General features: G+C 39.3%; 1 protein-coding gene across 8 annotated transcripts in view; it reads left to right on the top strand.

The window, feature by feature from the left end:
- ZNF532 (zinc finger protein 532) overlaps window positions 1–23,375 on the top strand; it is a 160,501-nt gene that overhangs the window by 76,555 nt on the left and 60,571 nt on the right. For all 8 annotated transcript variants that reach the window (XM_037805984.1, XM_037805983.1, XM_037805979.1 and 5 more), the window contains 2 exons: window positions 1,347–1,528; window positions 5,835–6,011. In XM_037805984.1, the coding sequence (XP_037661912.1) occupies window positions 1,347–1,528; window positions 5,835–6,011 (359 nt within the window). The remainder of the gene's footprint in view (window positions 1–1,346; window positions 1,529–5,834; window positions 6,012–23,375) is intronic.

Below are 23,375 nucleotides of genomic sequence, written 5' to 3'. Positions count from 1 at the left end.
CTGTCTGAGATTAATGACTGTGTGGCAAAGGTAGATGAAGGCTTTGGTTCAAAGAGACAAATGATTACCTGTGTTAATGTAGATGTCAGCGTGATCTTAAAATTAATGGATCTGCTAATTGGTTTTCCTTGTTGTGGCTTGTTTTTACCTTTGAAATACGTATTACCAGAAAAGGAATGCCATTTTTAAAAATAGGCTAATCTCATCAAAGCTGCCTGTAATGTTCTCATTTTGTGATTATAATAGATGTCTTATGGGATAAAATTTGTACGTTAGTCCTTTCGGAAGAAAACCAGGAAAGAATTTTCAAGTGAGTTTCCTATTTTTCTTAGTCTAAGTTGCTCAAAAGTTTAAACCTTAATTTTGGGACTTGATTTGAAAACTAAAAGAACACAGTATCTTAAAAATTTCATAACTCCCTTGGTCATTTAAAAGGGTGTTTTAAATCTTAGCAAGAATCTATACTTTGAGGCTTTGTTTTAACTGACTTCAGTGTAAGTCCCACATTTTAGAAGATCGTGGATACTTGTTTCTTGTATGAATGGCTGAATACTGTTTGAACTTATTTTATCTCATGTGCTAAGTATGTTAGGTTTATTTTGGGGGTGGAAGTAGTAAGTCCTCAACTTATGCTTAACTTTCAGTTGCTTAAAAAAAAAATCCTTATTTATTACCTACATCTAAGAAGATGAAAAAGTGTGTTTCAGTTATTCCTATATAGTTAATGGTGTTGAGCCTTTCCCAAAGAGAATTTCAGTCTTTTATTTTATATGTATTCAGATTTTAAACTCTATAAAATTTCAGTCTAATTTCAAATTTATGTTTCTGAACTTCAGTTTCAATGGTTTTAATCATAAATCATAATATGGCCAGTTTATCCTTTTAAAGGCCAGCTCAAGTGCAAGAAGAAAAACTTTTTATTATTTTGTAGAAAGTATTTTATGAGTTATGTGGGAACCGTGACTCCTGTCAGGATACATAATGTCCATAAAGTTGTTCATATACATTAAATTTGTTTTGCCAACATAATTTGCAAGAAATTCTTCAATGCAGTAAACAAAATGCAAAAGTAGCAAAATTGAAACTCTACTAAAGCTGATAATTCTCTTTAGCTCAGTTTCTGAGATGAGCCTGACCACAAAGTACATAGCAGTTTTATTTAACATGGTAAGGAATTTTACATGGAACATTTTAACTCTCAGGTTTGCTTCTTCCTTGGGCTTTGAGTTGGTTATACCAGTATTTGAAATGAAGGATGTATGCTTATTTTGAGGTTTAACTGAGATTCTTTGCATGTTAGAAAATACTTAGCAGGACCAACCCTTTTCCCCCTTTGGTTTATTTAGAAGACATGCACTATCTGCCAGATGCTGCTTCCTAACCAGTGCAGTTTTGCATCACACCAGAGAATTCATCAGCACAAATCTCCCTACACCTGCCCTGAGTGTGGGGCCATCTGCAGATCGGTGCACTTCCAGACCCACGTCACCAAGAACTGTCTGCACTACACGCGGCGAGTTGGCTTTCGGTCAGTATTCTGTTCACTCACATGCAAGTGAAGCTCATCCAGCGTTGGGGTGTTCTTGTGTGCATAGTTCTCAGATCATACAGTGATACCTCGATTAACAGATCCTGTAGGAATCTAGCTCCTTTGCAGTCGAGTTGATCCATTTGAATCCTTTAATGTAGTGTTGCCCTGATGGTCCACACAAAGCTAAGGGAGGGTAAATGAGGTCCCTTATTCTGGGCAAAATTGTGCACATGGCAAGTTTTGGCTTTGACCAATGTTTGTAGCTTTTTCTTTCTGTACTCTTTGTAGCATGCTGTTGTTGTGCTCTCTGAATTTTACTCCCTGCAAGAATACCTTGCGTTTCTGTGCCTCTTAATTAAAACAGTTAATCAAAACTGTTTCTAATCAAAACAGAAGAGTATGGTGTTCATTTACTTTTATTTTGTCCACATTGAAGGATCACTTGTATGTCTCCTTCTAACATAGCCCTTTGTCTAAGAGCTTTCCACCCCAAATAACCTTCCCTTCTTCCTCCTCTTGCTTTACCTGAGTTCAGGTTTTGCCTTCCTGTCTTCTGTACATTTTAACCATGACCCTTTTTACTGTCCCTAAGATTCCCAGATGGATATTTTACAATACCTGACAAATGTAATATTATCTTAGTTAGTACTGGGTGATGATATACTTTAGTTTTACCCTCTGCTTTCTGACATTCTGAAATGCATTTCTCTGTTCTGCCTTTTATATTTTGAACTTCTATATTATATTTATTTATATTATATATTTATTATGTATATTTTATCTATTGTATATTTATATTATACTTATACATGTTTAATGGGCTTTTTACTTTATATTTGATCCCCCAAGGAAATACATTGATACACATTGTCTTTGTTAATAGAGGTATTACTGTATTGCATGTTTATTTTAAAATTGTTTGGTGGTCTGGTAATTTTAATTTTAGACTGTTCGTACTCAGTGATTTTTAAAATTCTATCTGTAATGCTTTGTAAGAATGAAGTCCAGTAGATATGATTTGACAGTTTTCTGTTAATTTTAGGTTAGGACGTCACTGATTCCTAGAAGTCTTTATTTTTCTATCACAAAAATGTAAGACTTACTTTACATTTTAACCTCATCCTCCAAACCTGTAATGTACAAATGTTTTATGAATTAGAGTTCACCCTGGTAGACAACTTTTAGTTTGGAAATGAAGATACCTGAAGTTTTTGTACCTGTTTTGCCATTGACTGACTGTGTGGTAGTTTATGTACGCTCTCTGCACCGTGGTGTCCCTGTATGTGACATTGGTGTGTTACCGGCCACCAGCTCTACTGGAACATTAAAAAGTCAAACAGGATGATTTGGGTGCTTGCTGAGTTCCTATGAGGAAAGCCACACGTCAAAGGTGGCCTTGATTCCAGAGTCCACGCAGAATAAAACTTTGGTTTTTAACAGCATGTGTTTTGCAACTGTTATTACTGGATTCTCTGTTTAATAACAGAAAGCACTTCTCCAGCATTTCCTGAGTGCTCTTCTTTTAACCAGTACCAACCTTCCCTCAAATATTAATCTTTCTAATATAGTGAAAGTACGCTTAGGTTGGAGTGAACAAAGGAAATATGTCTTCTGTAATGTTAGGTCTTCCTGGTATCTTTCTTTGATTAAAATGAAATCTCTTTGGGCAGGCTGAAAGCAATTTGTTTGCTTGGAAAAGCTCATCCTTGCTTTCCTTTTCTCAGACCGCCCATACACAGAGTGGCTTAAGTTTAGTGCTTCAAATCGTAGATTTCAAGTTTTAACTAAAAGTTTTATGTTTTAAAACTTTCCCTGGACTTGAGGTTATAAGAACTATCAAAATTCTGTGCTCCCATATCTTGAAGTTTAGTTTATGTTTTCTTCTTTCTTGGAAGAGAGAAAATAATTTTTGAGCTTCATTTTTTTCACCTGCTCTTACAAATAGTGGTCCAATCTAATTTTTGACTGGAGATTTGGCAGCTCCTTGGCGTGGTTATGTTGTCTCCCTTTTGAATCTATAGTTGATCATTATCAGCTTTTTTCTTTATGTAGCCAGAGAAGTCACTCTCACAGGCCAACTGTGCTGTCCTTTATGTATTTCCTTCTTTCTCATCTTGAACATATTGCATTGCTTGGATATCGAGGAGTCACTCCTACCTCCTGTTTGATATATTGGGTCTGTGTCTAGAAAAGGAAATTACTGTATGTTGTATACTGTAAACATTTTTTGAAAACCGAAAAAATAAAGAGAAACTTGATTGGTACCCACGGCACAAAGTATTTCTTAATATACTGGATTTTTAGTAGCATAAAGCTACTAGATGAGCCCTCCAAATCCTGCCTTCTCTTTCCTTTCTTACTTAGATTCCCTGTTGGCCTCTGTTGCCCCTGAACCTTTTCTTTTCATCTGTAGTATGATGTTTTGGAACTTTCTCTTAAGTTCTTTTGAAATTGTCTACCCTCTTTTCTTACATTAGAGAGGGTTTTCCCTTGGCCTTCATGAAGCTTTGTGGACCATGCCATAGCCCCTCCTCTCACATTGAAAAATTCTCATCCACTTTAGTCTAGATACTTTTAACTTCGTGTTTACTTTCTTAGGCCTAAACCTTCATCTAGTTCCAGGTGATGTTAAAGAATTAGCTTTTTTCTCTTTATTCCTTTTTGCCCTTCCTTGGTCTTTCTCCATTTGAATACCACCTTTCTTCTCTTGATGGGAAATTGTTTTGTTTATAATTCATGGTGTGGAGAGTCTTTCAGTTTCATTAGTAACCCATCTGTTTTTGTTTTACATTGTCTTCCCCTTCCATAGCAATCATAGGCTTTTCTAGGGTTGGGAAGGACTAAAAAATCATCTAGTCCGATTCTCATTTTACAAATGAATAACAAGGATCCAGAAAGGATCAGTAGACTGTTGAAGACGTCATCAGTAAGTTAACCCATTTCCGTCTGCTTGGGTGGCTTTATTACCTAAAGTAATAGCTTGAGTAGACAGTGTAGAAAAACTTTCCTTAACTGTTCTCCTATGGTAATTTGGTGTTTTAGATGTATATACTGCTGATCATTATGCCTTAAGGCATTTCAAATGCTAAGCATTAATTATGATTTTTTAAAAAATAATTGCAAAGCTTACTATGGCATGCTTTATAGAACATGTGTAATGCAGAACATGCTACTCATTGTGACTTTGGAAGCATCTCCATGGATTTGGAAGGGAGCTTCTAAGACTAGAAATACTTAGATTAACATGGAAGTCATTGAGTTGTGTCTCCTAGAAGGCAGGACCTGTCTGCGGTCTTCCTAGGGCATCTGACAGATACCTCCAGGAGCACAACATGTTCAATTGTATTAGAGCTATATCTCTGTAGACTCTTGAGAGTAGACAGACCACTCTCAGATAGTTTACAGATGTAAACAAAGAAGGAAGAAGAAGTCATCAAATAGATTTGTTATAAATGCTACTGAGAGTGCTTGAGTGAGAGATACGAGGCAGGAGAGAGAAATGTATCTTAGTTTTACAGTTTGTTTCTGTAGAACTAGATTTGAGGAAGTAATGAGCAAATCGTCCAATTATTAGAATTCATAAAGTAAGGAGAGGTTAATTAGAGAGGCCATTTTTTTAGAGCTGCCAATTTTTTGGAAGTTTAAAATTGATGTCATTTCTCAAACACAGGTATACTGAAATTTATTTTCCAGGAGACAGACACGTAGGTGGTTGACGTTTGCCCTGAGGGCCACCGCAACTCTGGGTACACTGACGTATCATTGAATACTAGGGAAAGTGGCAGAGTCCCTTTAGCTACAGCTTTGGTGCCAACACTCATTTGTTCTGTTTTCTGTTTGTGGCATTTAGGTTTAGACAGTGAATATTTCTTCCATTTGGAAATGCTTTTGGGGTGTCAGGGATGAATGTGAACCCTGGGTCCCTGCATCAGAATCCAGCCTCTGGATGTCTTCTCTGCAGCCACGTGGCCCTGGCCTTTCCACGAGCCCTGGTCTTGATACGCCACCCACAGTCCATCAGTCTCACCAGAGTCCAGAGTCGGGACATTCTTTCCTAGAAACTTCAAAGATCCTCAGAAAATAGTCCATTTGAATTTTATTTTTCTTCTTTATAATCTCCCCTCTTAAATACATAGAAGTAATCTGATTTATTGTAAATAGAAAAAGCAAAATATACTTCAAAAAGCCATTAGAAACCTAGAAGGCAATTAAAATATGTTTATTTTATCCTGTTTTTGCACAAGGAAGTCACAGATGGTTTAACTGTCTTGTGCTAAGGATGACGTGTTTATTTTTCTCACAGATGTGTACATTGCAACGTTGTATACTCGGACGTGGCTGCACTGAAGTCTCACATTCAAGGTTCCCACTGTGAAGTCTTCTACAAGTGTCCTATTTGTCCCATGGCGTTCAAGTCTGCCCCCAGTACACATTCCCATGCTTACACACAGCATCCTGGCATCAAGATAGGAGAGCCAAAGTGAGTCTTCCTGACTTTCGATTTTTCACTCGACCACTTTATTAGTAATTTAGAGGAGATAGTAGTTCTGTTGAGTAAAATTAAAGATATGAAAAATTTTGCACTAAATCACTTGTCAGATGGTAATGCTCTATGACATTCTTTTAATTCTTTCCAGGTTAAGTTCTTGTCCTAAATTGTCACTTATTGTTTATGCTCTTGTCATTGGTTTTTGTTAAACAGGTGAATATGTATTTGCTTTTGTTCCTTCACTTGAGATGTTTTCAACTACTAAACTCTAGGAAAATGGTAAAAACTGTTATCTTTACGTTTTTCCTAATGCCTTTCTTACAGGATACACTTTTCACTGAAATATTTGTAAGAAGTCAATTTAAGACACTGCTAAATTTCACCTCATAGCCAGTATAAGTCCATGATTAGTAACAGTAAATTTCTTCTTGCCTTAATTCTGTTCTTAATTTTATCTTTCAATTTTTGCTTTGTTGTGTCTTTACTCATGAAGTCGTATTATAACAAGCAGTTAGGGACTGCCTGTCTGCAGTCGAGACAGTTAACAGAGAGGGAGAGGGTCTTGATGTGAGAACCAGGCCACAGTGCTAACACCCACCAGCTGTACAAATTTGGAAAGTTAACTCACCCTGCCTCAGCCTCCATTTTTCTCCCTTGTGGTGAGGATGACACTACGTCACAAGGTTTGCGTGAGGATTAAATGAGATGAGTCATTTAAAATGTTAGGTGCCTGGTCTCTATGTTTGGAGTACGAGGGACTCTGTCAGCATTATTAGTTCCTTCCCCCGTGTCCTTATTTCTTTACTGCATACACAACACTGGATTGGATGCTCACGGTTTTGTTCATTTGATTCTTGTCTTATTTTAGAGCAATGCAAAATTTGATAAGTGTTGGAATTGCTGTCCAAATCTGCTGGCACATTTTGCCCACAACTCCACAATCAAGGAAGTACTAAGGAGAGGATATGCAGATAGACCAACTTACGTGTACTCAGGAGAGGATATGCAGATAAACCATCTTATGTGTATCTGGCTTTTATTGTAACATTAATTTTGGGGAAATATGATTGAACAGTAAAGAAGGGACTCTGGTTACTAATAAATTGTGTTAAAGGAGTTTTAGTCTAACAGGGCTTTCAGTCTGATCTCTGCAAATTGATTCTCAGGATGTGAAACGAGTTACATTCTAGGGATCCATCGAGGACTTGGTCTCTGGACTCTGAAGACGGCCAGTAGTGAATTTTAATGAGACAGTCTTCAGTGTTCGTGATAGTAAGGCTTTTGGGCACTAATGCAGTCTTTTTTTCCCCAGTGAATATAATTTTTAATTTGGTTCTTTATTAAAATAAATAAAGCTTTATTGTAAAGTGTATGAGGTCTGGATCAGTAGTTGTTACCTAGGTGTGTAGCGTAGCAGATGATTGAAATGAGGTGTAAAACAATATTTCTCAAGCTTGAATAATGTATAGGAAAAAAATCTCTTCCAGTGTTTTCTTGAAATTTTTATTTTACTACACTGTTTGTACAATTAAAAGATCTACATTGGACCTAAAAGCTTCAGTTTTGCATCAAATCCATCCCTCTCCTGTTAATGTTAGCCCAAAACAAGAGTAGCCCCTGCTCCTAGCCGTATTTGGTTAACAAAGTTATGCAAATGAATTGTGTTAATTTTTAAAGATTAAATATAAGATAATGTCCGCCCTCTAATTTCTTTAGAGAGCATGCAGATGTCTGAAAATGGGCCCGCCCCTGATCTTTCCTGGATCATTTGAGAGCATTGTGAATGTCCATTACTATATTTTATGGTGATACAGTTTGTGTCTATCTTTAGTTTTTCCTTGACATCTGATTAACAGCACTTTTTATTTGCCACTTCTAAATGTGTATAAACTGAAAAATGAGAACTCCACAGTTGTTAATAATATAAGAGAGAGCTTTAGAAGTTCATAGAAATAAAACGTGCAAAATCACAGTAGCAGCAGCGTAGAGTGTTCGAGCCTGGACTTGGGAATCACACAAAGCTGAATGTGAACCATGGCCCTGGGATTTACTTAACGTCAAGCAAGGTTGTTTGTGAAATGGAGCAGTGTCCCTGCACCCTCACCCATTGCTGTGGATTGTGTACGTGGTGCTCAAGGCAGTGCTTCCCACCTAGTTGGGATTCAGTAAATAGTAATGTAGGAGGTTTTTGGCAACAGTTTCAGAGCTTAGAAATCTTTATTTTTATATCTGCTTCAAGTACAGCACAGTGTTTTAGAGAATTTTCGCTGCTGTAAGTTGGACCTTGGTGGATATGGGTGTTCGATTTTAGCTTTCTATTTCCTCTTTCTCTCTCTTTGTGTCCTTTGCACTTGCTCTCACTCCTTCCAGCTCTCACTCCACCTCTCTCACTTTTTCTCCCACCCTCCCTCCCTCCCTCCCTCTCTCCCTCCCTCTCTCCCCAACTCTTTTTTTTTTCCCTTTGTTAGAGTATCCTTACCCTGCCATTTACTTGATCTTGCCTGTAGGATTAAGTCCAAACTTTTGGGTTTGACTTTCAAAGCCCTTCTCAGCTCTATAGCCCTGCCCCGCTGCCCTGCCCCCTGCCACTTCCCCGACCCTGGGAACCCAGCCACACGGGCTTTCTCACTGCTCCCTCAGCCCTTTCAGAACTCCTGCCTTTATCCAGACTGGTCGCCCACCGGCCTGAAAGCTTTCCCTCTTCTCTGCCTGTCAGTCTCCCTGTGGTTTTTTCCCCATGGTTCTTAGAGGGTTTCTTCCATTTTCTCACTCTATCCATGGGTCTGTGAAGTTGGGAATACCTTTATTTGGACTTTTTTTTTTTTTTTAAACAACATTACCTCCATTTTTATATGTGTTTTACATAGTTTTATCTTACAGAAAGGTTGGAAGAACGTTATGGAAAACTATAGCATCCCCTTCACTCAGATTCCCCAATTGTTGATTTGTGTGAACACATAAATTTATATGGAGAGAGCAAGAGAACTCTGTTATTTAGGAGCAGGAGCCGTGGAGCATCCTGACATGAAACCTCCTTGTCCACCCCCCCCCAATCCCCCACTTGTCTGCATTACCTCCATGCAGCCCTCCCACCTAATAAATCAATGTTGATACACATGACCGTCCAATTCCCAGATCCCATTGAAATTTCTCCAATTGTGTCATCACTATCTTTATTTTACCTTCCACTCCAAGATCCTGTCCAGGAACACTCTTTGTATTTAATTGTCCTGCGTCAGTCTTCTTCCATCTGCACCAGTCTTGTCTTTCTTGTGTCCTTGGCAGTCTTATAGACGATACAGGCCTTTCATTCTGAGGATGACCCTGTCAGCCTGGCCCATCAGTGCTTTCTTCTCACTAGACTCAGGACCTACTCCCATGGCAGAAACGCACAGAAATGACAGCAGAAATGATTCTGTGCTCTTGCCGTGCTTCCTCTCAGGAGGTACACAATGCTCACCTGTCCTGCTAGAGGTGAGGCAGGACATCTTCAGCATCTGGTCAGGTTGGTACCAGCCAGGTTTCTCCACTGCAAAGTCCTCATTTCCCCTTTGTCCTGGAGGCGTTCCAGCATTACACCAGCAACATGTTTCTCCTCAAACCTCCACCCCAGCCACCTAGCCTCGGCATCCAAAGATGCCTCCACCGAGTCCACTCCCTCTATGATGGTGGTTGTGTTGATTTTGTGCCTCCACCATTCTTTCTATGCTTATTAATTGGGTTCTACTGTAAGAAAGAGCTTTCCACTCTCCCATAGTTATTTATTCATTCATTTAATTATATTCAGTGATTTGAATTCTGATACCCCCATTTATTTTGGTGTTCAATTTTATTTTTCCATATTTGGCCATTGGGATCCCTTTACATTGGCTCCTGTGTTCTTTTGATTAGACCACAGCATTCTTTGAGCACTGTTTTTTCTGGCATAACAAGCTGTTCCAGGCTCATCTTGAACTATTCCTGTTCCAGCCCTAGAACTGGCCATTTCTCTAAGAAGTGCTAGTTCCTTGTAATGGAAGATGACATTTAGAAACCAAGATTCAGGTGCTTGGTGAGCTTATTGTTCCCTGAGTGTCGTTGCTTTCAGGCTCTCTCAGCAGACAGACTAGAAAGTGCGCTGTGTGTATATGTAGAACAGACACATCTATAGCTACTTCTGTATTTGTCTACATGCATGTGTTAAAAAACCTCGTGTGTTCACATTGTTAACTTCCCATTTGAATCAGATACTTCAGGCCTCCTTCCTCCGCCCCACTGTGCACAGTGCCCCCCCCCCACCCCAGCTTCCACACATGCTGGCACTGACGTGATCCCCTGGGAGGAGACAAGAAGCTGCATGGGCTTTTGGAAACGTAGAAAACTTACATCTCTAGGGAAATACTATACTCAGAATGAAAGGAAAAGGACAAATAATTACACCAACAAAGCATTTTAGACGCTAGAATACTGGGTGAATCAAAGAATACAGGTCGAATAAAAGACAGTAAAAATGCTTCAGTATTTGTTAGTGTTTCTTATTTTGAAGTAGGAACTCTGCCCTGATTCTCATCCTGTTCTTAGATGTTTTAAGTTGATAAAATGTCTCAGGGTTTCGATTCCTTATCAAAATCTATCCTACCAGTCACTGAATCTTAAAAAGAACAGTTTTTAACTTACTTGGTCTGATGTTCTGTTACTCTCCGTAGCAGGCAACCTCAGTTCCAGCCTAACGTCTCTATTTAATTAATTAATTAATTAATTTTTATTGAGATTGTTCACGTTCCATACAGTTATCCAAAGATCCAAAGTGTACAATCAGTTGCGCACAATACCATCATACAGCTGTGCATCCATCACCACAATTTTTTTTTCTGAATTTTTAGAACATTTTCATTAATCCAGAAAAGAAACAAAGACAAAAAAAAGGAAACTCTCTAATCCTCCCATATCCCTAACCACCCGCCCCCCCATCCGTTATTGACTCGTAGTATTGGTATAGTACATTTGTTACTGGTGGTGAAAATACTACTAACTGTAGTATATAGTTTGCAATAGGTATGCTTTTCTCCCTATATGCCCTTCTGTTATTAACTTCTAGTTATAGTGTCATAAATTTGTTCTAGTTCATGAAAGAGATTTCTAATATTTGCACAGTTAGCATTGCCAACCACTGGGTTCACTATTTTATACATTCCCGTCTTTTAACCTCCAACTTTCCTTCTGGTGACATACGTGACTTGGAGCATCCCCTTTCCACCATGTTCACACACCATTCAGCGCTGTTATTCTCACAAAGTGCTACCATCACTTCTGTCCATTTTCAGACACTTAAGTTCAACCTAGTTGAACATTCTGCTCATAATAAGCAACCGCTCCCCATTCTATAGCCTCATTCTATATCCTGGTAACTTGTATTTCATGTCTATGAGTTGACATATTATAATTAGTTCATATCAGTGAGACCCTGCAATATTTGTCCTTAGGTGTCTGATTTATTTCACTCAATATAGTGCCCTCAAGGTTTCTTCATCAACCCATTTATTTTTTTTTTTTTTTTTTTAGGTTTGAAACAGTATATATATATATATATATATATATATATTTTTAATCATCATTTTATTGAGATATATTCACATACCACGCAGTCATACAAAACAAATTGTACTTTCGATTGTTTACAGTACCATTACATAGTTGTACATTCATCACCTAAATCAATCCCCGACACCCTCATTACCACACACACAAAAATAACCAGAATAATAACTAAAGTGAAAAAGAGCAACTAAAGTAAAAAAGAACACTGGGCGCCCTTGTCTGTCTGTTTGTTTGTTTCCTTCCCCAATTTTTCTACTCATCCATCCATAAACTAGACAAAGTGGAGTGTGGTCCTTATGGCATTCCCAATCCCACTGTCACCCCTCATAAGCTACATTTTTATACAACTGTCTTCGAGATTCATGGGTTCTGGGTTGTAGTTTAATAGTTTCAGGTATCCACCACCAGCTACCCCAATTCTTTAGAACCTAAAAAAGGTTGTCTAAAGTGTGCGTAAGAGTGCCCACCAGAGTGATCTCTCGGCTCGTTTTGGAATCTCTCTGCCACTGAAGCTTATTTCATTTCCTTTCACATCCCCCTTTTGGTCAAGAAGATGTTCTCCATCCCACGATGCCGGGTCTACATTCCTCCCCGGGAGTCATATTCCACGTTGCCAGGGAGATTCACTTCCCTGGGTGTCTGATCCCACGTAGGGGGGAGGGCAGTGATTTCACCTTTCAAGTTGGCTTAGCCAGAGAGAGAGGGCCACATCTGAGCAACAAAGAGGCATTCAGGAGGAGACTCTTAGGCACAAATACAGGGAGGCCTAGCCTCTCCTTTGCAGCAACCGTCTTCCCAAGGGTAAAACTTATGGTAGAGGGCTCAACCCATCAAACCACCAGTCCCCTATGTCTGTGGTCATTTTAGCAACCATGGTGGGGGGGTAGGCGAATACCCCTGCATTCTCCACCGGCCCCACAAGGGGGCACAAAAACTTTTTTTTTTTTTTTTTCCTTGTTTGTCTTTTTTCTTTTTTTTTTTTTTTTTAACTTTCCCTTCTTTTTTCAAATCAACTGTATGAAAAAAAAAAGTTAAAAAGAAAACAAACATACAATAAAAGAACATTTCAAAGAGACCATAGCAAGGGAGTAAGAAAAAGACAACTAACCTAAGATAACTGCTTAACTTCCCACATGTTCCTACTTTACCCCAAGAAAGTTACATACTATAGCAACATTTCAGTGAACTTGTTCCTACTACATCCATCAGAAATTAACAGACCATAGTCATTTCTGGGCATCCCCAGAACGTTAAATAGCTTATCTGTTCTTCTTGGATTATTGTTCCCCCTTCCTTAATTGCTCTCTACTGCTAGTTCCCCTACATTATACATTATAAACCATTTGTTTTACATTTTTCAAAGTTCACATTAGTGGTAGCATATAATATTTCTCTTTTTGTGCCTGGCTTATTTCGCTCAGCATTATGTCTTCAAGGTTCATCCATGTTGTCATATGTTTCACCAGATCGTTCCTTCTTACTGCCGCGTAGTATTCCATCGTGTGTATATACCACATTTTATTTGTCCACTCATCTGTTGATGGACATTTGGGTTGTTTCCATCTCTTGGCAATTGTGAATAATGCTGCTATGAACATTGGCGTGCAGATATCTGTTCGTGTCACTGCTTTCCGATCTTCCGGGTATATCCCGAGAAGTGCAATCGCTGGATCGAATGGTAGCTCTATCTCTAGTTTTCTAAGGAACTGCCAGACTGACTTCCAGAGTGGCTGAACCATTATACAGTCCCACCAACAATGAATAAGAGTTCCAATTTCTCCACATCCCCTCCAGCATTTGTAGTTTCCTGTTTGTTTAATGGCAGCCATTCTAACCGGTGTTAGATGGTATCTCATTGTGGTCTTAATTTGCATCTCTCTAATAGCTAGTGAAGCTGAACATTTTTTCATGTGTTTCTTGGCCATTTGTATTTCCTCTTCAGAGAACTGTCTTTTCATATCTTTTGCCCATTTTATAATTGGGCTGTCTGTACTATTGTCATTGAGTTGTAGGATTTCTTTGTATATGCAAGATATCAGTCTTTTGTCAGATACATGGTTTCCAAAAATTTTTTCCCATTGAGTTGGCTGCCTCTTTACCTTTTTGAGAAATTCCTTTGAGGTGCAGAAACTTCTAAGCTTGAGGAGTTCCCATTTATCTATTTTCTCTTTTGTTGCTTGTGCTTTGGGTGTAAAGTCTAGGAAGTGGCCTCCTAATACAAGGTCTTGAAGATGTTTTCCTACATTATCTTCTAGGAGTTTAATGGTACTTTCTTTTATATTGAGATCTTTGGTCCATTTTGAGTTAATTTTTGTGTAGGGGGTGAGGTAGGGGTCCTCTTTCATTCTTTTGGATATGGATATCCAACTCTCCCAGCCCCATTTGTTGAAAAGACCATTATGGCTCAGTTCGGTGACTTTGGGGGCCTTATCAAATATCAGTCGGCCATAGATCTGAGGGTCTATCTCTGAATTCTCAATTCGATTCCATTGATCTATATGTCTATCTTTCTGCCAGTACCATGCTGTTTTGGCAACTGTGGCTTTATAATAAGCTTCAAAGTCAGGGAGTGTAAGTCCTCCCACTTCGTTTTTCTTTTTTAGAGTGTCTTTAGCAATTCGAGGCATCTTCCCTTTCCAAATAAATTTGATAACTAGCTTTTCCAAGTCTGCAAAGTAGGTTGTTGGAATTTTGATTGGGATTGCATTGAATCTGTAGATGAGTTTGGGTAGAATTGACATCTTAATGACATTTAGCCTTCCTATCCATGAACATGGAATATTTTTCCATCTTTTAAGGTCCCCTTCTATTTCTTTTAGTAGAGTTATGTAGTTTTCTTTGTATAGGTCTTTTACATCTTTGGTTAAGTTTATTCCTAGGTACTTGATTTTTTTAGTTGCTATTGAAAATGGTATCTTTTTCTTGAGTGTCTTTCAGTTTGTTCATTTCTAGCATATAGAAACATTACTGACTTATGTGCATTAATCTTGTATCCCGCTACTTTGCTAAATTTGTTTATTAGCTCTAGTAGGTGTATCGTTGATTTCTCAGGGTTTTCTAGATATAAGATCATATCATCTGCAAACAATGACAGTTTTACTTCTTCTTTTCCAATTTGGATGCCTTTTATTTCTTTGTCTTGCCGGATTGCCCTGGCTAGCACTTCCAGCACAATGTTGAATAACAGTGGTGACAGCGGGCATCCTTGTCTTGTTCCTGATCTTAGAGGGAAGGCTTTCAGTCTCTCACCATTGAGTACTATGCTGGCTGTGGGTTTTTCATATATGCTCTTTATCATGTTGAGGAAGTTTCCTTCAATTCCTACCTTTTGAAGTGTTTTTATCAAAAACGGATGTTGGATTTTGTCAAATGCTTTTTCAGCATCTATTGAGATGATCAATTGATTTTTCCCTTTCGAGTTTTTAATGTGTTGTAATACATTGATTGTTTTTCTTATGTTGAACCATCCTTGCATGCCTGGAATGAACCCCACTTGGTCATGGTGTATGATTTTTTTAATGTGTCTTTGGATTCGATTTGCAAGTATTTTGTTGAGGATTTTTGCATCTATATTCATTAGGGAGATTGGCCGGTAGTTTTCCTTTTTTGTAGCATCTTTGCCTGGTTTTGGTATTAGATTGATGTTAACTTCATAAAATGAGTTAGGTAGTGTTCCATTTTTTTCAATGTTTTGAAAGAGTTTGAGTAAGATTGGTGTCAGTTCTTTCTGGAAAGTTTGGTAGAATTCCCCTGTGAAGCCATCTGGCCCTGGGCATTTATTTGTGGGAAGATTTTTGATGACTGATTGGATCTCTTTGCTTGTGATGGGTTGGTTGAGGTCTTCTATTTCTTCTCTGGTCAGTCTAGGTTGTTCATATGTTTCCAGGAAATTGTCCATTTCTTCTACATTATCCAGTTTGTTGCCATACAGTTGTTCATAATATCCTCTTATAATTTTTTTAATTTCTTCAGGATCTGCAGTTATGTCACCTTTTTCATTCATTATTTTGTTTATATGGGTCTTCTCTCTTTTTGATTTTGTCAGTCAAGCTAGGGGCTTGTCAATCTTGTTGATCTTCTCAAAGAACCAACTTTTGGTGATATTTATCCTCTCTTGTTTTTTTGTTCTCTATGTCATTTATTTCTGCTTTAATCCTTGTTATTTCTTTTCTTGTACTTGGTTTAGGATTGGTTTGCTGTTCATTTTCTAGCTTCTTCAGTTGATCCATTAGTTCTTTGATTTTGGCTCTTTCTTCCTTTTTAATATATGCGTTTAGTGCTATAAATTTCCCCCTTAGCACTGCTTTTGCTGCATCCCATAGGTTTTGGTATGTTGTGTTCTCATTTTCATTCGTCTCTATATATTTAGCAATTTCTCTTGCTATTTCTTCTTTAACCCACTGATTGTTTAGGAGTGTGTTGTTTAACCTCCAGGTATTTGTGAATTTTCTAAGTCTCTGATGGTTATTGACTTCTAATTGTATTCCATTGTGGTCAGAGAATGTGCTTTGAATAATTTCAATCTTTTTAAATTTATTGAGGCTTGTTTTATGTCCCAGCATATGATCTATTCTGGAGAAAGTTCCGTGAGCACTAGAAAAGTATGTGTATCCTGTTGATTTGGGATGTAATGTCCTGTAGATGTCTGTTAAATCTAATTCATTTATCAGATTGTTTAGGTTTTCAATTTCCTTATTGGTCTTCTGTCTGGTTGATCTATCTATAGGAGAGAGTGATGTGTTGAAGTCTCCCACAATTATTGTGGAAACATCAATTGCTTCCTTTAGTTTTGCCAATGTTTCTCTCATGTATTTTGTGGCACCTTGATTGGGTGCATAGACATTTACGATTGTTATTTCTTCTTGCTGAATTGCCCCTTTTATTAGTATGTAGTGGCCTTCTTTGTCTCTCAAAACATCCCTGCATTTGAAGTCTATTTTATCTGAGATTAATATTGCTACACCTGCTTTCTTTTGGCTGTAGCTTGCATGAAATATTTTTTTCCATCCTTTCACTTTCAGTTTCTTTGTGTCCCTGTGTCTAAGATGAGTCTCTTGTATGCAACATATTGATGGTTCATTTTTTTTGATCCATTCTGCGAATCTATATCTTTTAATTGGGGAGTTTAATCCATTTACATTCAACGTTAAAACCGTGAAGGCATTTCTTGAATCGGCCATCTTATCCTTTGGATTATGTTTGCCATATTTTTCCCTCTCTCTATTAATATCCTTTATTGTACCCATACCGAATCTCTTTAGTACTGAACCTTTCTCCAAGTCTCTCTGTCCTGTCTTTGTTTCTCTGTCTGTAGGGCTCCCTTTAGTATCTCCAGTAGGGCAGGTCTCTTGTTAGCAAATTCTCTCAGCATTTCTTTGTCAGTGAAAAATTTAAGCTCTCCCTCAAATTTGAAGGAGAGCTTTGCTGGATAAAGTATTCTTGGCTGGAAATTCCTCTCACTCAGAATTTTAAATATATCGTGCCACTGCCTTCTCGCCTCCATGGTGGCTGCTGAGTAGTCACTACTTAGTCTTATGCTGTTTCCTTTGTATGTGGTGAATTGCTTTTCTCTTGCTGCTTTCAGAACTTGCTCCTTCTCTTCTATGTTTGACAGTGTGATCAGTATATGTCTCGGAGTGGGTTTTTTTGGATTTATTCTATTTGGAGTTCGCTGAGCATTTATGATTTGTGTACTTATGTTGTTTAGAAGATTTGGGAAGTTTTCCCCAACAATTTCTTTGAATACTCTTCCTAGACCTTTACCCTTTTCTTCCCCTTCTGGGACACCAATGAGTCTTATATTCGGACGTTTCATATTATCTATCATATCCCTGAGGTCCATTTCGAGTTTTTCAATTTTTTTCCCCATTCTTTCTTTTATGTTTTCATTTTCCATTCTGTCATCTTCCAGGTCACTGATTCGTTGTTCAACTTCCTCTAGTCTTGTACTATGAGTGTCCAGAATCTTTTTAATTTGGTCAACAGTTTCTTTAATTTCCATAAGATCATCCATTTTTTTATTTAGTCTTGCAATGTCTTCTTTATGCTCTTCTAGGGTCTTCTTGATTTCCTTCATATCCCGTACTAGGGTCTCATTGTTCATCTTTAGTTCTTTGAGTAGCTGCTCTAGGTGTGTCTCTTCTGGTCTTTTGATTTGGGTGCTTGGGCTTGGGTTATCCATATCGTCTGGTTTTTTCATATGCTTTATAATTTTCTGTTGTTTTTGGCCTCGTGGCATTTGCTGACCTTGATAGGGTTCTTTTAGGGTTTGTAGACCAGTTGAAGTCCTTATCTCTAATTTATCAGATCTACAGCTTCGTGGAGTACACTTTCTCTAACTAACCAGCAGGTGGCGTCCACGAGCCACCTGTTCTCCACAAGCCAGATCTCCCCTGCTTAGCCTTTTTGGTGAGTGGGGGAGTGAGTCTTGTGGGGCCCAATTGGTGTCCCAAGCTTGCGTGTGTAGTTGGTGTTGCCTGCCCTGTATGTGGGGCGTGTTTCTGGGCAGTCGGGGAGGGGGGGTGGCCCTAACAATCAAATCTCCCTGATGATCCTAGAGTTTTAAAGCTACTGCAATAGTCTAATCCTTCAGTTCAGTCCTGCCACAGTTTGTCTCTGCCACTGACCTACAAGTCTTTGGTATTGGCGTATGGCTCCTGAGACTTGCAAGTGGGCCCCTCTTCCAGGCTGTGCACCCCGGGTCCTCTGTTGAGGGATGACTGTGCTATGTCACAGGTGAGTGCCGTCCCCCCAGGGCAGTTCTGGGCTGCTGGGCTGTGTTGGGAGGCTCCCAGTCTGCTCAAATGATGGCTGAATGGGGCTCTGTTAATTCACACTGCTCCCCCTTCCCAGCTCTGGGACATTCAGCTGAGGTTGCCGGGAAGGCTAATGTCCACGCCCAGTTTTGTGGTGTGTGCCTGTTATTTGAAGCACTTCCGTCACACTGGGTTGTCTGGGGCAGCTCTGGGCTATGGGGCTGGCGATGGGCAGGAGTGTTTCCTGTCCACCAGGATGGTGGCTGTGAGCGGACACCCCCCTTTTCTTGGGAAGTTGTGTTGTTTAGTGAATTTTCTCAGCCACTGGATTATTGCCTTTTGTCTCAGAGCTCTCTTAGTTCTGCTCTTGACTTGACGTGCCCAAATTTCAATTCTTTGAAGCTTTCTGTATTGAGCTTCTTAGAGTAATTGTTTTAGAAAAAGCAAAAAGGATTTAAAAAAAAAAAACAAAAAAAAACAAACAAAAAAAAAAACGGCCCTCCTCAGAGATCTAATGGGTTATTGAAATGCTAATAGACAAAGCAACCAGGGCCATTAAGGAAAGGTGCCCAGGGCAGAGAGATCAGCCTTGCTTCGGGATTTGCATATGCGCCTCAAGGCCTGATCTCCGCCCTTCCCCTTTCTGTGTTCACCAGAACTCCAAAAATCCTCTGCTTTTATTTTGGAGTTTTTCGTGTTGTTTTTTTTCTATGCCTGTCTCCTCTCTGCTGGGCTGGCTGCTCTCAGAGTCTCTGGTGTCTGGCCTCAGTCTATCTATGGTTGGAGTTTGAATCAGTAGAATGAGTTTCCGGTAAGAGCAGCCACTGCAATTCTCCCTTCTCCTTCCTGGAGCTGACAGCCCCTCCTCCCCCGGGACTGAGCCTGGCAGGGAGGGGCGCGGGTCCCCTGGCCGCAAAAACTTACAGATTTCGCTGATCTCAGCAGTTCCACATTTTCATGAGTGTTGTATGAAGTATGCCCAAAGACAGATTGTTCTGTGGTGTCCAGTCCACGCAGTTCCTGGCTTTTTACCTACTTTCCTGGAGGAGTAACTAAAACATACAGCTCACCAGTCTGCCATCTTGCCCCGCCCTCAACCCATTTATTTTTAAGACGGTTTTTTTCACTCCATACATTATATCCTAAGTAAACAATCGATGGTTCCCTGTATAGTCATGTATTTATGTATTCAGCACTCTCACCGCTGTCTGTATAAGGATACTTTTATTTCTTCCACAAAGAAGGAGGACTAGTCAAAGAAGGGAGAGAGACAAAAAGAAAGAGAAAAGAAAGAAAAAAAAAATGACAGCTAGGAAGGACAAAAGGAAAGACAGAATTAAACTAAAGTAGAATAAAGAGTCAGCATCACCAATGCCAAGAGTCCCATACCCTTCCCTTATGTCCCTCTCATATGCATTTAGCTTTGGTATATTGCCTTTGTTACATTAAAGGAAGTGTAATACAGTGTTTCTGTTAATTATCATCTCTAGTTGCACTGATTGTATTTTTCCCCCAATACCACCCTATTTTTAACACCTTGCAAGTTTGACATTCATTTGTTCTCCCTTGTGTAAAAACACATTTGTACATTTTATCACAGTTGTTGAGCACTCTGGGTTTCACTGAGTTATACAGTCCCAGTCTTTATCTTTCCTCTTTCATTCTGGTGTCCCACAGGCTCTTAACCTTCCTCTTTCAACCATACTCACAGTCATCTTTATTCAGTGTACTTACATTGCTGTTCTGCCATCACCCAAGACTGTGTTCCAAACCTCTCACTCCTGTCTTTTCCTTTTTGTCTGTAGTGCTCCCTTTAGTGTATCCTGTAGCACAGGTATCTTGTTCACAAATTCTCTCATTGTCTGTCAGAATATTTTAAAGTCTCCCTCATATCTGAAGGACAGTTTTGCTGGATATAGGATTCTTGGTTGGTGGTTTTTCTCTTTCAGTATCTTAAATATTTCACACCACTTCCTTCTTGCCTCCATGGTTTCTACTGAGAAATCCATACATACTTATCAAACTTCCTTTCTATATGATGGATTGCTTTTCTCTTACTGCTTTCGGGATTCTTTCTTTGTCTTTGATGTTTAATAATCTGATTATTAAGTGTCTTTGCATAGGCCTATTCAGATCTATTCTGTTTGGGGTACGCTGTGCTTCTTGGATCTGTAATTTTATGTCTTTCATAAGAGTCATAAGAGATGGGAAATTTTTGTTGATTATTTCCTCCACTACTGCTTCTACCCCTTTTCCCTTTTCTTCTGGGACACCAACAATGATTACATTCATGCATTTCATGTTGTAATTCAATTCCCTGAGATGTTGCTCATATTTTTCCATTATTTTCCCTATCTGTTCTTTTGTGTGTAGGATTTCATGTATCTTGTTCTCCAGTTCCTGAGTGTTTTCTTCTGCCTCTTGCGATCTGCTGTTGTATGTCTCCATTGTGTCTTTCAGAAACTCTTGTATTGTGCCTTTTTTTCCCAAAGATTCTGCCAGTTGTTTTTTTGAACTTTCAATTTCTACCTTGTATTTGCCCAGTGTTTTCATTATACACTTCATCTCTTTTGCCATATCTTCCCTAAACTTTTTGAATTTATTTAGTGTCAGTTGTTTCAATTCCTGTATCTCAGTTGAAGTGCAAGTTTGTTCCTTTGACTGTGCCATAACTTCATTTTTCTTAGTGTAGGTTGTAGTTTTCTGTTGTCTAGGAATCTGGTTTCCTTGGTTATCCCAATCAGGTATTCCCAGACCAGAGTGGGCTCAGGTATCAGAAGGGGGCAATATTCACTATCAGGTCTCCCTGTGAGTGTGTCTTAGAAGATTGACACATCCTGTGAAGCCTCAAGCTGCTGTACTTTTCCTAACCTGCCCAGCAGATGGGACCTGTCAACCTGTAGCTCCTGACTGGTGTAAGGAGGTATGATCCCCTTAGTCCTTAGTTTCTGTTTTGGCTGTTTTCCCCCAGGCACTGGGGTCTGGTTCTAAATCGAAGGCGGGTAATAGAGCTTGGCACCACCTCCTTCCTCTTAGGGAAGATACACCCCCTAGGGAGTATTCATTTGCAATTAAATAGGTTCTTTGTCTCTCTGATTCTGCTATCTCCACCCTTGTCTGGGTCAGAGCACTGCAAATGGAAAATGGCTGAGGCTTTCTCCACTGAGCCACCCAGGTTGAGAAAGAGAAAAAAGGACAGAAGCCCCGCTTTGGGGCCAGTACACCATCCCCCCATGTTCATCCAGTGGCCAGAGATAGCACCCGGTCCTCTGGGCTCCCCCTCCCAGCACAGAGAAGTCCTCTGGCTCTTTAAGGTCAGTTATCACTAAAAGCCTCTTTCTGCTTGTTGGGGATTTGTAGCTTGTATTGAACAGTCCACGATTGTTAATCAGAACCTCAGTTGGAGCTGGACTGAGGCATATTCACTTGTTCTGAGAGTGTTGCTCTCTAGCACAGCAAAGCTTTGCAGTTCGGGCTGTGGGGGGAGGGGGCACCCAGCTCAGGTCCACAGTCTTTACTTACAGATTTTATGCTGCGATCCCAGGCATTCTTCCCAATCCAAGTTGGTGTATGATGTATGGACAGTCGTGGTTGTTATTCCAGCAGTTAATCCAGATTATTTGCTAGTTCCTGGTTGTTTATTCGTTGTTCCAGGGGGACTAACTAACTTCCACTCCTCTCTATGCCGCCATCTTATTTTCCCCTAGCTTCTGTTTTTTATGCTACCTCCCTTTCCAAAAACTCTTCTATTCTGGGCTTTCTCCCCATGTAAGACTATCCTCCATGAGCAACTCTTCTAATAAAGAGGAGGTACACTTTACTTGGGTACACTTTACTCAGAAATTTGCAAGGAGGTTAAAGGAGTTAACACTTTATTCAGAAATTTGCAAGCAGCTTCTGAAATAAAAGAAATGAGTACCAACAGAGAGAATTAGTAATTACTTCTAGCTATGGAGTATTTCCTGTTTTTGTTTACAGATTTCTACCACTTGAGTAGATTTTAATTTTAGAGTTCTATGTTCCCTGAAAGCCTAAGTTATATATCAGGAATATTTGAAGAGCCCTCATGCTTAAGTTTTGCTACAGAATTTCAGAATTGTGACAATTTCAATTTTAAATTCTATGTGAGATGTTTTTCTTCCACAGAGAATGTTAAAATTTTTGCATCATAAGTTAAATAGTGGGCTTATATAAATTCTTATGATATGGATGAATATAAAAGAAATCTTGGGAATGACCCCTGTTTTCAAATAGTAATAATTTGTCAGCAGATTGTCTATCAGATGTGGTCAATTTTTAAAAGACGCTTTCAAATAAATATGTTTTATATTTGAGTGGAAAAGCACTCAATAGTAAATGGAACCTAGTTAAATTCCAGAATTGTCTCAGAATTGTATTTCAGATATGAAACTCTCAGGCAGTTGGTCAAAGCCAACAAGCACCACAAGATTGGGCTAGTATCTCAATCTGCTGACTTACCTCCCCTTGGGAGAAAGAAGATGGCACCTGATTTGCCCCCTCTTCCAACCACAGAAGGGATCCTGTAAGAGAAAGTCACAGTGAACTTGGATGGGAGAAGTGGTGGGGATCCATTTGTCTTGAGCTGGCTCCAGACAGCCAATGTCCTCTGTTGCTCTCCAGCTCTTACCCTTGCACCTCTAATGAAGAGTGTAGGGCTGGTTGTTCTCCTTCTGCCCTGGGGCATGGAGGAGCTCAGCCATCAGGGTGACAGCAGGAGCATAGACAAAGCAGACTTTGCTTCACTTTGGTTTTAAACTCTACCAAGGCTTATGAAACAGAACGTTGGTGTTCTTAAATTAAGAATTGAGTTTAAGAGAAAAAAAAAAAGTCTAGTGTTTTCTAAACTTTTTTCACAATTCTGTTTGAAAACATTACTAACTTCTTCCTAGTTCAGCTTCAGAGCAGGGTGTGGTGGGTCCTGGGCTTAGATTCCAGGCACAGTGCAGCCTTGAGGATCAGCAAGAGGCTCTAGAGGCTCCGGGAAAGAGGACTGGGAGGATTT

Source organism: Choloepus didactylus, chromosome 16, assembly GCF_015220235.1.
Source record: "Choloepus didactylus isolate mChoDid1 chromosome 16, mChoDid1.pri, whole genome shotgun sequence".
Lineage (NCBI taxonomy): Eukaryota > Metazoa > Chordata > Mammalia > Pilosa > Megalonychidae > Choloepus > Choloepus didactylus.
This window is presented reverse-complemented; position numbering and strand designations above follow the sequence as displayed.